This window comes from Pyricularia oryzae, chromosome 4, assembly GCF_000002495.2.
Source record: "Pyricularia oryzae 70-15 chromosome 4, whole genome shotgun sequence".
Lineage (NCBI taxonomy): Eukaryota > Fungi > Ascomycota > Sordariomycetes > Magnaporthales > Pyriculariaceae > Pyricularia > Pyricularia oryzae.
This window is the reverse complement of record NC_017851.1, coordinates 2552870-2568055: the sequence shown is the minus strand read 5'-3', so window position 1 is coordinate 2568055 and position 15186 is coordinate 2552870. Positions and strand designations below refer to the sequence as shown.

The following is a 15186-nucleotide window of genomic DNA, read 5'->3' as shown; positions in this document are numbered from 1 at the left end:
GCCAATCATTTAACACAAATATAGCTGAGCGACAAGGATTTGGTCTGTATTACCCGGAGCAAAGCTCCGGACGACCCTCTTTGTTCAGGAGCATTTGCTCAGGAGCCTCATCCTCATTTGGAAAGACAGGGTTCATACTAACTGTAATTTGTTCCTTTTCCAAGATGGCCTGATACAAAGGAGGTAAGTATTTGACACCCGACCAATCCTCACAGGTAGTCACCCAAACTGACGAGCATATCCAAGATACTAAAAACATGGTCGAAACTTGAAATGGGGGGGGGGGGGGTATCTTTGATCTATTCGATGGAGGGTACACACAGTAGGGAAATAATTAGAATTGGCACGTCCTTGTGTCAAGACCAAGGCTGTCGCCAAATCCGAGCATAACATGATATCACAGAAATTAAGCCAGCGAAACCCAAGAGAAATAAGACGACTTACTTAAGCCGGCTTGGCTAGGTACGTTACATCATAAGGATATGGCCTATCTGGCACCTCTGCCTGCAAGATTGGAAGACCTTGACATTTGCGCATTCCGAGCCTGATCCCATGCCCGACCGGACCCTCCTGTCCGGCTTCCTTTCTCCTGACGTTTTTCCTCTTGTAAGCTACGCGCCTTTTCACGGGGGTCGATCACGATGAGCTCTTCCTCAGCCTTCCTCCTGTAATTGAGGTCCTTTCCGAGCTTATCTGCCGCAAAGCTAAGAGCGTGTGACATCCATCCTTCGTCATCGCTTTCGTCTTTGCCCTCGAGCTTGTCCCAGGCTTGGCAGCTCTGGCAGTTAATGATGAAATGCAGATCACATACTTCTCCCTCATCCTCTGCCGGCTTTTCACCCGCGCCCCCTGTAGCTCCCTCACCCGTGGCATGCTCTCCGGTCGGAGATTCTTGAGCGTTCGTGCTTGTGCTCGGAGCATCCGCGAGCTTGGATTGGAAGGCTTTCAAAAGGTTCATCGTCTTTTGTTCTTCCGCAACATCGTTATTGTTGGCACCCCCTCGCCGCTTCCTGCCTCTAGTCGAGGTTTCTGGTATCATCAGCTCCAATGCTGACTTCTTTTCCTCCTTGATAGGCTCCGAGTTCACGTTTCGGCGCATGGATGCTTTGAGGGTAGCAATTTCATCATTTGCCTTTTCGAGCGCCGTCCTATTATCTTTAGCCTTTGTATTCTTCCCTTGCGCGGGCTCATCGTCGCCATATCTCGGCTGGATCCGTGTTAGTAGTGGGGGCGGTGATCCTGAGGGTTCGTTCGGCTTCTGTGGGTCATCGCGCAATTTTACGGTACTGTCCGAGGACGCAGTAGCGTCCTTCATCCCGACCGCGTTTACCCCTGCCTCTTTTCCTGCCGCAGAAGTCTTAGCAAGAGTCGCGTCTTTGACCTCTGTAGGCTTTCCGTCCTTGGGGCGCTTGACAGGCGTTTCTGTTGCCTCGTCATCCATGACTATTCTTGTGTCGAATTTAGGCTTTTTCAGTATGGGAAGCTCTTCGCCCTCCCCTTCCTCGTCACCGAAACTAAGCAGTTGTTTGCCGACCTTCCTCTTTTTGGGCTTCTTGGCTGGGGCCGGTGCAGTATCCACAACCTTGACAACTCTTTCCCTCTTCTTCATGTCGTCAAAGGGGTTGACGAGTATCTCTACGCGCTCTAGCTTGATAGGATAAAGTGGCCGCTCGGTTCCCTCCGCCAACTCGGCCTCTCCTATTTTTTGCAGGTTGTAGATAGTGTCGCCGGCTACGCGTCCAAACATGGTGTTCTTGCTGTTGAGTTCATCGGCCTTGTCAAAGGTGAAAAAGAACTGACTGCCATTTGTGTCTGGCGCCCCCTCATTTGCCATACCTAGCAATCCTCTCCTGTTGAACTTGAGCCGCGAGTGAAATTCGTCCTTGAAGTTGATGCCCAGAGGTCCTGCATTCTTGCCTCTTCGCTGATCCATAGGCCACGGATCAAGATCACCCGATAGAGCACCTCCATCGTAGATTGATTCGCCGCCATTGCCCGTTCCTGTAGGATCACCACCTTGGACTATGAATCCAGGCACAAGACGGTGGAAAATGGTATTGTCGTAGTATCCATCCAAACAACGCTGAAGGAAGTTGCGCGACGTTAGAGGGGTCTGCTTGGCGAAAAGCTCAACAGACAGTTCGCCAACCGATGTGTGAAGGATGACTGATGCTGTTGGTTGAGGCTCCGTATTATATATTGTTGACATGGTCGCGTTCGGTCGGGTGGCGCATTTGCCCCCAAGGGCGTTCAGAGGTGCGTTGTTCGTGGCCCCGATCAAAAGCCAGGTCGCGTTTGGCTTTGATCTCTCTAGTGTCGGATTCAATTGGTGTCGAGGTGGTGTAGTTCAAGTTACCTTGAGCAGGTAGGTCGCTAGTTTTATGAAGATGAGCGCATTATCCAGTCCATCTGGCGAGCTCGGAGAGAGGCTTACAACAACAAAATAAAACAATAAAAAGTAAATCAATGATACCTGTAACCTTGCAACTTGCAGATTGCTGTATAAGGAGTTTCGCCGTTAGCTAAGCTGGTGCTCAGATGTGGGGCAAAGCATGATGTCACGTTGCGTGATTGGCCTGTTTTTGCGGCAAGCTTGTGGTCGGAGCTTGTTCGGTAACGGAGCACAAGCAACCACAGCCGCCACCTCCATCAGTCTCGACCTGATCGGCCATCTATCTATACAACCACTTTCGCTGATATCGCATCTTCTCTCAGGTTAGTTGCCTAGAGAGATATTCGTTCGAATCGCTTAGGTGAAATCTCCTCATCCAAACGGCGCAATGGCGGACCCTCGAGAGTCGTCATCCTACTCGGTACTGCCGAGAATCAGGTACAACACCATCGGTGGTGTCAACGGTCCGCTTGTTATTCTCGACAATGTATGATTTGCAAAGAAAGCCCAATCAACACGGCGGCAGCCTTTTCTAACAACTACCAGGTCAAAAACCCCAGCTACAACGAGATCGTGTCCCTCACCCTGCCTGATGGAACCACACGGTCAGGACAGGTTCTTGAGGCGCGAGGTGAGTAGCTCTCAGCCCCCATATCCTAGTGACTGAGGGCTACAGGACATAACTGACCATCTTTGGGAATGAAGGCAGCCGTGCCATCGTACAGGTAATATAGGAACCCAATGCAAATTTATGCGACAAAGGTTGACGAATTGAACAGGTCTTCGAGGGCACATCAGGCATCGACGTCAAGAAGGTATGACACGCTTCATCATCGTCATCAGTCCCTGAGAGACTTGTGCTGACAAGAATATAGACAAAAGTCGAGTTCACTGGCGAGAACCTGAAGCTCGGTGTTTCGGAAGACATGTTGGGCCGCATCTTCGACGGATCTGGCCGACCTATCGACAAGGGTCCCAAGGTACTCGCTGAAGACTTTTTGGACATCAACGGACAGCCGATCAACCCTTACTCCAGAGTATGTTACTCGATATGTGCCCGTTCCGCCCAGCTATATTACCACGGCCGATGCTGATGGACTTTCCAACTACGCGCAGGTGTACCCTGAGGAGATGATCTCGACTGGTATATCCGCCATTGATACCATGAACTCGATTGCTCGTGGACAGAAGATTCCTATCTTCTCGGCCTCAGGTCTACCACACAACGAGATTGCTGCCCAGATTTGTCGGCAAGCCAGCTTGGTCAACAAGGAGGGTGTTACGAACAAGGGCGTTCACGATGGCCATGAGGAGAACTTCAACATTGTGTTTGCAGCCATGGGTGTCAACCTGGAAACTGCCCGCTTTTTCACTCGTGATTTCGAGGAGAACGGCAGTCTCGAACGCACAACCCTCTTCCTGAACCTTGCTAATGATCCAACGTAAGTCCATCATCGACGCGCGACAACATGCTATGGATGCCAGCCAGTTTTGAGCTAACAATACATGCAGTATCGAGCGTATCATCACACCCCGTCTTGCACTCACCACTGCCGAATACTACGCCTACCAGCTCGAGAAGCACGTGTTGGTTATCCTTACCGATTTGTCTTCGTACTGTGATGCTTTGCGAGAGGTCTCGGCTGCGCGTGAAGAAGTGCCAGGTCGCCGTGGTTTCCCTGGTTACATGTACACGGATTTGTCCACCATCTACGAGCGCGCCGGACGTGTCGAGGGACGAAATGGATCCATTACGCAAATCCCCATTTTGACCATGCCCAACGACGATATCACCCACCCGATTCCCGACTTGACTGGTTACATTACCGAGGGTCAGATTTTCGTCGACCGTGGTCTTGACAACCGTGGTATCTACCCACCCATCAACGTCCTGCCGTCTCTTTCGCGCCTCATGAAGTCGGCCATTGGCGAGGGTATGACGCGCAAGGACCATGGCGACGTTTCAAACCAGCTGTATGCAAAGTACGCCATTGGACGTGACGCGGCGGCTATGAAGGCTGTCGTTGGTGAAGAGGCACTATCGGCTGAAGACAAGCTCTCCCTCGAGTTCTTGGAGAAGTTTGAGCGTACTTTCATCAACCAGGGTCCTTATGAGGCGCGCACGATTTACGAGTCTCTGGACCTTGCCTGGTCTCTGCTCCGCATTTACCGGAAGGACATGTTGAATCGTATTCCGGCCAAGATCATCAACGAGTACTACCAGAGGACATCTGAGCGCAAGGGCAAGGCCAAGGCACAAGACAAGCCGAGCGCCCCTGGAACCTCGGCGGCTGGTAACCCAGCGGAGGAAAACTTGATCGATGCCTAAGTAATCACTGACTCCCCGTCAGCAGGATCGAGTTGATAGGCAATCAGAAGCAAAGTTGGTGGTAGGAGCCGCATCGTTGTGCATAGAAATTTGAGTAGGAGATTTTCCCGATGGCTCTTCAGAGTGTTAAACAAGTTGTGTCGGTGTTATGCATTCAATATTTTAGCACAATTCAGTCTTCTTGGAAACAACGAAATTTAAAGTAGAGAACGGCATGCGTAACATTGAAAAGACAAGAAACACACAAACATACAATCACAATGACTGAGGTGCTTTCTTTTCTCAAGCTAGGACTATGTAGTTCTACAAGCTCGAGGCTATCTCAGATTTCAGTTTTGTAATCGTGATTGATGGAATTGCCTGAGGGTAGCGACCAGGGTAAGAAAATATCGATGAGCAAGTGATAAAACAGCCGGGACTGGGCACTTTGCGGCAATCAGGCAGTCAAGTTGAGAGTCAAGCTGCGCGGTTGGCCATTTTACCAGGATCTAACCCCGCATTGTTGCCCTGTCGCCGGTAAAAACATGGGGTACTGCGGGGTATAACAGATGTTAGTGCCGCTCCAATAGAAAGCGATGGTGAAAGTCGGGCAGACGTCAGTAATCCCCGCCTCCTCAAGTCGTAGCTTGTCCAAAGTACTCTCCGTACCTTGCTAATGTACCACTTCGCCTGTTTTGTTTGTTTGTTTTCTTCATTCGGGTATTATTTGATGGTGGTCCATTCCATTATTGTTCCCACGCCGAACTAGCGGTATTAAATATTATTTTGAATCCAGGCTGTTCGGTAGGCCCTTTCCAAAGAAGCATACTCGATTGGACGGACTTCTTGGGGCGATTGTTGCGGAGGCAATTTCGGCTTTTCTGAGCAACAAAAGCAAAGGCAGCAGAGCTAGTAGAGAAATCTCAGATCTGGCATACAGTAAGCAAACGACTCAAGGCAAAGATGTACTCTGGGATGAAAGCTGTCACATGACTACATGATTGTGGCTAATTGCCTCACAACTAGATGGTCATATTTGACTCGATACTTTTTTTACGAGGAAAAAAAAAAGTCTGATCTAAAATACCAGTAATGTCACCTCGGAGACAGTGAGGAAGGACCATGACGCGGAAATTGAGGTTAAGGTTGATTGATATTACCCGTTGAAACCACAAGCAAGGTTCGGTTAAGATGACTAAAAAGTCTAGTCTAGTTCATACCAACCAGTACTACAATGCTGGCCAACTGTGAGTTCTGCCCAGCTTACAAGCTTCTCTTTTGTGGATGAATGCAACCTACCCCAAATAATAAAGCGAAGCGAAGTGGGGAATCGAGGTGCCTCATGCGACACTTGGTAGTAATTAGTACCCAGTCTAGTTCTAATACAGACAAATAAATGCTCACGTAGCGCGTATGTGACGATCCCCGGAGAAAACGACGTCTCGGCCCTCACATATTTTTTCTTTCTTTTTTTTATTCTTTTTTCTGTTCAATTGTTACCGGGTGATGATGTGGTATGGGCAGGGATTGGAAGCCTTTTCCACTTTCCCCGCTCGGATTAAAACACACCGTGACGGGTTGCTCGAATCTACCGTAGCTACTACCCCCAAGGGCAGAATGTGCAGATCCAAGTCAGGCCCAAGTATAAAATTCATCTCACCTGCACGTCCGTTTGCCTCGGCGATCGAGCCTCTCCTGCTCCTGGTATCCGGCCTACTTCACCCCAAAAGTCAATTGGCCCTAACTGAGCCCGAGCCCACAGCCAATTCCTCGAGAAACGGCTCTTAGTCAGTCTGTCTCCGTAGCAGACTCATCTGATCGTCATCATGCGAGGCAGTCTGCTTGCTTTGGCAGCCCTGCTGGCGCCTTTCTGCGCAGCATATGCCAGCGGAAATACCACTCAGTCGACGCCGAAGCCTGACAAAGATGGGAAGTACTGGATCTATGGCAAAGGCATCTCGGCGGCTTTTGTCCCTTACGGAGCCTCGATAGCCAACCTGATGATCCATGACAAGCACGGAATCGAGAGGGACATCGTCACGGGCTTCGACAACGCCACCTTCTTCACGGAGGACAAGAAGCATGATCACTTTGGTGGCATTCCCGGGAGGTATGCCAACCGCATCAAGAACAGCACTTTTGAGATCGACGGTGTGCAGTACAAGATTCGGCCCAACGAGCACAAGACAGCCGAGTTCCCCGAGGGTCTCAACACCCTCCACGGAGGTCCCAATGGGTGGGACTGGCGTAACTTCACCGTTGTCTCGCACTCCAACGATAGCATCACCTTCTCTATCCACGACGCTGATGGGGAGGAGGGCTTCCCCGGCGAGGTGGTGTCGTATGTCACCTACACCTTGAAGGACATGCAGTGGGACTTCAAGATCGTCGCCCTCTCCCTGACCAAGAAGACCCCTATCATGTTGACCAGCCACACCTACTGGAACCTTGATGGCTTCTCCAACAACGAGACAAACACTATCTTCAACCACACCTTCCACATGCCGTACGGTGGCCAGAGGGTTGCTGTCGACAACATCCTTATCCCGACCGGCGACATCCTGGCCAACCAGCAATACTCGGTCAACGACTTCTGGAGCGCACCCAAGCAGATAGGTGCCAACCAGACCTCACCTGAGCTGCTTGGCAACTGCGGCTTCAACTGCACCGGATACGGTAAGCTCCTGACAGGATCGAGAGGTCTTTGAGCCTTGACTAGTGTTAACATATGTATACTAACGTTTTTGCACAACCGCCATAGACAACTGCTGGCTTGTCAACCGTGACCAGAGCGGCCCCTTCGATTGGCGCGAGAGCGGACCCGTGGCGAGCCTGTCTTCAGACTGGTCCGGCATCAAGCTCGACATCTACTCCGACCAGGAGGCCTTCCAGATGTACTCGTGCGGCGGCCAGGACGGTACCATGCCGCTCAAGAAGACCCAGGGCATTAACGATAACCCGGACTTCCCTCGCACCATTCCCAAGTACGGCTGCGTCGTGCTCGAGGTCCAGGACTACATTGATGCCATCAACCAGCCCAGCTGGGGACGTCAAAAGAAGCAGATCTTTGGCCCCGGCGACGACCCTTACGTCGTGCAGGCCAGCTACCGCTTCAGTGTGCAGTAAGTGCACATTGGTGTTGGCTCGACACCGAGGAAAAAAAAAAGGAAAGGGTTATGTTTGGATGAGGCGCGTGCGACGACGAGCTGTGTTGTATACATGATATTTTTCACTGTCGGGATTGCGGTGGCCTCTAATTCCTCGCATAACTATAAATAATAATGATTAATAGTTGCCCATAACTCTCCTAAACGGTGCCGTGTTTTGATGTTGAGAGCAAATTCCGTTGAATGCGTCGAGGAAAAAAAGAGGGAAAAAAAAAGGAAAAACACATGTCAATCAGAGACTGTGCGACAGAATATGAAAAGGGAAACGACCAAGGATTACAAGGTCGTAGAATGAAAGACGTGTGTTAGAATCTGAATTACCCGCTGAACTGTGATTTCGAAAATGTCGTTTTTATCAATCGACCACAGATGAGATTTGCCGCAATTATCTTACAGCGAGCAATTTCGCAAGGAAGGAAACACATGCCCAAAATCAAGAATTGCACCGCATCTCCCCCAAAACAACTGACTATAAGAATTGATTGACGACTTGGCTTGTCGTCGACATCGGCGCATTTACTAGTACATCACAACAAGAGCAGCCAAAAAAAAAAATGTCAACAGCAACCCTCCACCCCCGCCAACCTTTGACAAAGCCACCTCATAATCCGCTGCCCCCCGTCCTACATACGCCCACAGGACTTGCACTGCTCGAGCTCCAGGGCTCAATCAACACAGGCGAGGGATCGGCGAGTGAGCTCACGGCCGGGGCCATCACGCAGGTCGGCCGGCTCGATTTTCCAGAATACGTGGCCGGCAAGTCGGAGGATGGCGGGTCGTGGATGAAGCGTGTATACCTGTACGTCGGGACCAACCAGAGGCTCACGGGCGAGATCAAGAAGCTTCCGAGACCCGTCGCCATCATTCGAAGGCGGAGGACGGGTGATTTGGATGACGACGAGGTCGAGATGCAGGACAGTGGTGGGGACGAGCTCGAAGTTGTTGAGGTTGTGAGATACAAGCTGGTGTTTTCTCAACGGCCGGAACCAGTGTCGACAGCGGCAAGCTAGCTCAGAATGGTGCAGGAAGTCGTGGCACACCATGCCACACCCATACGAGCTACAAAGACGATATCAGGCAAACACCGCACTTAGTAAGGTAGATGAACCGGCGACGATTTAATACTGAATGGCCACATTTTGACACGGCAAGGGGTCCTGCAGACTCTTTACATCGATCAAAGAATACGGATGCGCGAATTGGAAGAATCAACGGCTGAATGGCATGATGATAGAAGGCAGTATATTGACATAGCACGCTTTATTTCTAAACTTGACAATCAAAGCTACTTCCTCGCTACTGTACCGCGGAGCTTAACAGTCTGTTCATAAAGAACGTCTTTGAAAGCGAAAAGGAAGGCTGCAGTCAACACGCTCTGGCTGACCTTGGGACCAATTCCTGTTACAAGACACAGGACATATGTTAGCAAAAGAAACCGTGCCATAGAAACAGAAAATCAACAGACAATACTTGCCCTTGTACAGACCAGAATATCCCTCCTCTTTAATCACTCTCCTCATAGCCTCCGTCATGCCTTCTTTCCTTCCATTGTCGGCGACGTGCATTTGGCTCTTGACAGTAATGTATGGGTACGTGATCGAGGTCGCAAACAGCTTGCCTAGAGCACCTAGGAAGAAGGCGACAGTAGGTGTGACACGGCGCCTCTTCTCGACCGTATTCTTGAGCTGCTCGAACAGCGTGTACTGAAGGATGGGGTTGATAACGAGAACCAGCGCCGGCATGACGCCACGGAACAGCGCCTGGGGACCCTCGTGCCTCAACAGCGCCAGCAGCGTGGCCATGGTCCCCGGCGCGGGCTCGACCTTGGGCCCCTTGACGACGCTCGTCTCCGCCTTGTCTGCCCCGTCGGCCAGGCCCTCTTCTGCGGCCTTTTCATCGTCGGAAGCCCGCGCGACCTGCTGTTTCCGCGTGGTCATGCGTGTGTTGACGACCCAGATGGGGTTCGTGATGAGGACGGTGGCGGACCCGGCGAGGGCGCCGGCCAGCATGGACTCGACCGTGGTCAGCTTGCTCGAGGCGCGGCCGGCGCGCACGGCGGCCTTTTCGAAAAAGGCGCGCGTCCACTCGTACCAGTAGTAGTAGACAAAGTTGGTGACGGTGATGCCGAAGAGGGCTGACGAGAGGCCGGCGTACAGGCCAGAAGCCCCCTCGCGGGCGACGATGGTGCGGATGGCATCGAGGAACGCGCCGGCTTTCTTTTTGGAGTCGGCCTGCTTGGCCTCTACCTGCGCGCGGGTGGAGATGGTTATCAGAGGATACCTAAAGAAAATCTCGCAGAAAAATGTCAGCTGTGATTGTCAGTTTGTAATTGGGAGTCCATAGACGAGACGCCAATCGCGAATTCTTAGCGCTCCGTCGCGCGCGTGCGAGGGGTGTCAAGAAGCAAAAGTCTAGCCACATATTATCAGACGTACGTGAGGATCATGGATAGGAGACCCCCTCCTGCACCGGCAAGTGCGTGAGCGACATTGTCGTTCTGAGGGATGACGGGCTTCGAAGCGGCAACCATCTTTGTGGGTAGACAACGGTTCGAGTCTCGACCTGCACTTTGTTATACTACCACTGCAGTTCTAATATCGTGAGATGAAATAGTGTCACCGAGCTGTCGAAACCCAAGAAAAAAAAGAATATTCTTAATCCTTTTGTTGTGGAACTAGAGAGCGAGTGAAGTCTGTTTTCTTTTTTTTTTTGTTGGCTGATACCAAGAGCAAACAGGAAAAGCGAGTCAAAATATCTGTAAAACCCAGTGCGTTACAACTTTGCCCGGCATGGCTGCTGGGAGTGCAGCAAACGATGTCAACATATTTGAATCTCCTGTTTAATGGCATGTGTCTGTGACGTGCCCCTCCAGCCAATGTCTATCTTGGTCTGGCACCAAGGGCCGGGCGTTCCAGTTCAAACCGAGGTCCAATCTAGGGGCACCAAGTCAGCTTGTTGGCGCTGCTCCACTTCCCCGGCTTCGGCATAACGTAGTCGGCTGCGTTCATGCAGTTGCGCACATGGAACTCAAGAGCCGATTTCATGAGCCTAAATCGCGTCAGATCAATGCCAACATGCATTACTATTGTGTCTGCTGGGTTCTCTGTATCTGTGCCTTGGCCGACAATATACCGGTGATCCAACTACCTTTACAAACTGTGGTTTGTATTAGTCCAATTGTCTAATCTTGAAGAAGAAGAAAAAAAGCTTATAGGTATCTATAACAGTCCCTAGAACGGTTTCATTCATTGGTTCTTCAGAAAACGTAATTTTGAAGTTAAGGCTGCTGCTGACCGAGTTTCAGCTGCTCGCAGTGGAGGGCACCTCTATTGTCAAGTAAGGCCAGCACCGGTGGGTGGTGATTAGGTCGTAGGTACCTACTACACTGTCCTACAGTAGCTCTCTCATTTTACATGTGATTTGGCGTCGTTGACTGACTCGAGTCTAGGGTGGGGCGGCATGTTCAACCGTTGCTGCATTATTTGCAATAAAATCAACACGACCCACACAGGACTGGGCAGTTGAATATTGCGGGTATTTTGATCTCACATGTAGAAGCACGCTTACAACACTCCGTACAACATCTGTACATGATCGGTTCCATCTCAATACTTAATTATTCCTCCCCCTATTAAGCAACGGGAGATGCTAGTATAACAACCCTAACCCAGATGCCAAGCATCCTTCAACTCCAGTACCACCAATCCCATGAGCACCCGAGCCGCCCCTCCTGCAGCAAGGGAGAAAGAGTGAGAGATGAGGAAATGGAGACACACAACAGAGAAACCCGGACCATTCGCAACCCTTGAATGAGCCAATCTGAAAGTGCTATTTTTGGTTCCGTTATCCGTTCCCTGCAGCAGCCGCAGTTCCCACCCAGAAAGCCGACCCTGAGCCAAGCAAGCTTGGGGTGGCAGCCTAAAGGTACAGACAGACAGCTGTCTGCGGAGATGAAAGGTCTCGAGCGACTCATTGGCATCATTGCTCGCGCTTTGATTTCAATTGTAGAGGCACGCACCACACACAAAAGCTGAAACCCTGAATCGCGACACGTCCTTCTCCCCGGCATCCCCGGCATCCCCGCCATCATCATTGTCCGCCCGGACATGACCTGGACTGAATTGAAAACAGAAAGCACAAAAAAAAAACCATCGACAAGGCCGCCACCAGGGCTGTTCGCGGTAGTACAGTGAGCAACCCGCCCGCCCGCCTGCCTGCCACCCTCAACAGCAAACTCCTCGTATGTAGCTGGGCTGGGTCGATTCAAGGCTAGACGAGGTGATACAGACCGCTAGCCTGTGAACCTTGGTTTTAACCCAATAAAACCGCAAGTCTTCCGAGCTTGCGGGAGCGAATAGTGCAAACATCCCCTCAATTGAGACAATCTTTCTTCTTGGGGCCTGGTGTCGTCCCGGGATCTCCGACATAAGGCCTCAAACCCGGCGCATTTGCCCTAAACTGGACCCTGACTGCTGGTACGCGACGCTGGTGGACGTCTATCGACTTCCTTGTTTGTTGGGAGCCTTCCCCAAACGCTGTCAACCCGTCGGTAGCTTATACTGGGGGTCTTGGGCGGATGTCGATGAATTGATTTCCTCCGCCTCATTATATCTGCCAGTCTCCAGGGATGGACTGCGGGGTCTATATCTGTCGATGCTCAGCCCTCTTGGAATCGCACGCCAAATTATAGTCATATACGCGAGCGCGAGTCATCCCATTAAACGCCTTAAGCGCCGCAGTCACTCGCACTAACTCCACGCATCTTTGGACGGCATTGTTTACCTACCTATACCCTATCAAGGGGCTTGATCACTGACCGCGGCCTCTTGCGTCACCCAAATACGCACGCCTCGCTTTCTCACGGCGGTACGACTGCCTCATACAGTGCCATGCTACAGCGACCAACAAGAACCGCTGTTACCACTGGAGTTCTTCTATCGCCTACCGCTCCAACACCGCGAGCTATGGTTACTTCGTCCACTACAGCAGTACGCAGACCGTCTCTTCCTTCCCGGCACGCGATAACGAATGAAACCATCGGCGACGCCTACGTCAGTTTCATATTCTACTGTAATCCGGCAGTGCCGCCCAGTACCGACTCCTCGGCCCTCAAGGAGGCCTTCTGGCTGCCACCCAAGAGTGAAGGCAAGACTTTTAGCACCTTCACTCTGTACGAGCTTATTGGGAAGCTGAACCAACGAGATGAAGTCAAGACTTGGGGCGACTTGGCTCTCCGCCTTGGTGTCGAACGTCCCAAGGCCGAGAAGCAACAAAGCGCCCAAAAGATACAACAGTACGCCGTGCGCCTGAAGCGCTGGATGAAGTCGATGCATGTAGATGCATTCTTCAACTACCTCTATGGCGAGGAAAACGAATATTTCACGGACATACCCCCAGAAGGAACCCCCATCACTGATGTTTCACGGGACGGCGTAGCGCCCGAGGATGACATGGCTTTGCGCGCCCTTCTCCCCCATATAAGGCCCAGAAGGGGCAGAAGGGCACGGGATGACGACGAGTCAGGAGAGTCGCCCGCAAAGGTAGCAAGGATTGAGATGGATGATTGCCCGCCGACTGCCGGTCGGACAGACGCTATACATGACCCTTGGTCGGCTCTGCCTGGCAGTCTTGGCGGTGACTTGAGGAATGTGCCAGGAGCTTCCAACCAAGCTTGGACGATTGATCCACCTCCACTATCAGCGCACCCTCGGTCGGCAATCACACCCTCCACGAAAGCTCAGTTCTGGGCTGATGAGCCCAAGTCAGCCATCACACCCAGCCGCACAGGCAGTACCGGTCACAAACGGCATGGGCCAAAAGTGGTGTCGTCGGCCTGGAAGAGCGGCCAAGGTACGAGCGGCAAGACACGCGGGCGGCCTCCCAACAGTCGTATGTCAAACAATGAAGGCGCCTCGGCTTACCCCATGGATACACCGATCTCGGCCGCGCCGAACTGGCCAACAAGTAATAATACCACAGATCTTGGTTGGGGCCGTGGCGATTTGCCATCGACACACGACATGCTACAGTCTAAATCCTCCCAAACGCCACCCGCACACGAGGCCACTCCGCCAACCCTTCCTGCTCTGAACACGGCTCTTTCGATTCAGGATCTGCAGCAACAGCCGTACCCGCAGCCCGACCTGCAGTCGTCTTCCCGGCCACTAGAGAAGCCCAAGGGACTTTCATTGCATGTTCCCGAGAGGGTTGGAAATGAAGTGCGATTAGCAACACCTCCCCCGCCTACCGTTACGGTCAATGGACAGTCGCCTGCTCCACCAGTTCAGGGCCCGAAATTATCAGGACCCGAATTTCCACAAGCCCCCAGCGTGCGGCTCACGCCAGAAGTAACGTCATCCATACCACCGCCGGACCCCAGCACTACCGAGGACGACAAGCCCAAAGTTTGCTTCAAAGACCCTAGCAATCGCACCAACATGGACGAGCTTGAGGGCTTCTTCGCACACGAGATCATGACCGGAATCTGGCGGGACAAGGACGGCAACAGAATACCTAGCTGTAGCGTGGACGAAGCATTTGCTATAGTCCGCAAGGTGATCCAGAGCCTCCTGGACGCTGCCATTACGGAGGTTGGGTTCATGCTCAACGTATCTGCTCTTGCAGGTGGCAAGGTGCTCATGACGACCTCATCACTGCAGATCACAGTCGTCGAGGAGCGGGAAGAGGAAACTCTTTACAGTTGCAAATGGCTTTTGCAGCTCGGTGACCTCAAGGGCGATTTCGAGATGCAGGAAACGGTAAGACACGATACGTGGCGGAAGCCGGCAGACCTGAGGCGGAATGGGGCCTCAGGAGCTGAGGTCTCTGTGCCCAAGGCGTCACGATCAGAGGACTCCAAGGTGATGACCGCATCGGAAAGCCAGGGGACCTCAGGCGGGACTGCTCCAAAGCCAAGAACGAACTCGGGTAGCTCTGCGGAAGTGAGTGGCACTGAATCCGCCGATTACTGGAAGGAGAAGTACCGTGAAGTGGCCGAGATGTATAAGCGGAAAGACAAGGAGCTAGCCCGAATGCAATCAGCAGTAATGAAGGCCTTGCAGGATCCACGTGCGGACCGACTATAATTTGAGGGATGGGCTGGTTGTGTATATAGAAGAAAATGAAGGATAATGATCATAGCAAAAGTTTTTGGATACCCAATTTGAGCACACTAAAGGCTGTACCCAGACACAATTTCAAGAGGTGGTTTTGGTTTTCTTCAAGCGGGTGTTGGCTTGGTTATGAATAAATGACAAGGCATAGGTGGTGGTGAAACTAGATGACGGCGGACACTGAGGTCTGGATATCATAATAGCTTG

The 15186-nt window shown here is 51.8% G+C and overlaps 6 protein-coding genes across 6 annotated transcripts; 4 read left to right on the top strand and 2 right to left on the bottom strand.

Moving 5' to 3' along the window:
• Positions 1-57: 57 nt before the first annotated feature.
• MGG_03243 (peptidyl-prolyl isomerase CWC27) lies at positions 58-2474 on the bottom strand. The gene has a single exon (XM_003716683.1). The coding sequence runs from the start codon at positions 2207-2209 to the stop codon at positions 488-490; it is 1722 nt and encodes a 573-aa protein (XP_003716731.1). The 5' UTR covers positions 2210-2474; the 3' UTR covers positions 58-487.
• A 145-nt stretch (positions 2475-2619) lies between these two features.
• Positions 2620-4983, top strand: MGG_03244 (V-type proton ATPase subunit B). Its single transcript, XM_003716682.1, has 7 exons — positions 2620-2879; positions 2939-3023; positions 3098-3117; positions 3172-3207; positions 3268-3429; positions 3509-3834; positions 3905-4983. The coding sequence occupies exons 1-7, from the start codon at positions 2781-2783 to the stop codon at positions 4719-4721; spliced, it is 1545 nt and encodes a 514-aa protein (XP_003716730.1). The 5' UTR covers positions 2620-2780; the 3' UTR covers positions 4722-4983.
• A 1096-nt stretch (positions 4984-6079) lies between these two features.
• Positions 6080-7999, top strand: MGG_03245 (aldose 1-epimerase). Its single transcript, XM_003716681.1, has 2 exons — positions 6080-7376; positions 7462-7999. Exons 1-2 carry the CDS (start codon positions 6527-6529, stop codon positions 7824-7826), a joined length of 1215 nt encoding a protein of 404 aa, XP_003716729.1. The 5' UTR covers positions 6080-6526; the 3' UTR covers positions 7827-7999.
• Positions 8000-8227: 228 nt separating this feature from the next.
• Positions 8228-9348, top strand: MGG_03246 (uncharacterized protein). The gene has a single exon (XM_003716680.1). It carries the CDS (start codon positions 8422-8424, stop codon positions 8875-8877), a length of 456 nt encoding a protein of 151 aa, XP_003716728.1. The 5' UTR covers positions 8228-8421; the 3' UTR covers positions 8878-9348.
• Positions 9080-10753, bottom strand: MGG_03247 (peroxisomal membrane protein PMP47A). The gene is made up of 3 exons (XM_003716679.1): positions 10303-10753; positions 9342-10147; positions 9080-9265 (listed from the first exon to the last, which is right to left on the bottom strand). The coding sequence occupies exons 1-3, from the start codon at positions 10395-10397 to the stop codon at positions 9153-9155; spliced, it is 1014 nt and encodes a 337-aa protein (XP_003716727.1). The 5' UTR covers positions 10398-10753; the 3' UTR covers positions 9080-9152.
• A 662-nt stretch (positions 10754-11415) lies between these two features.
• MGG_03248 (uncharacterized protein) lies at positions 11416-15074 on the top strand. The gene has a single exon (XM_003716678.1). It carries the CDS (start codon positions 12757-12759, stop codon positions 14950-14952), a length of 2196 nt encoding a protein of 731 aa, XP_003716726.1. The 5' UTR covers positions 11416-12756; the 3' UTR covers positions 14953-15074.
• The last annotated feature ends 112 nt before the right edge of the window (positions 15075-15186 follow it).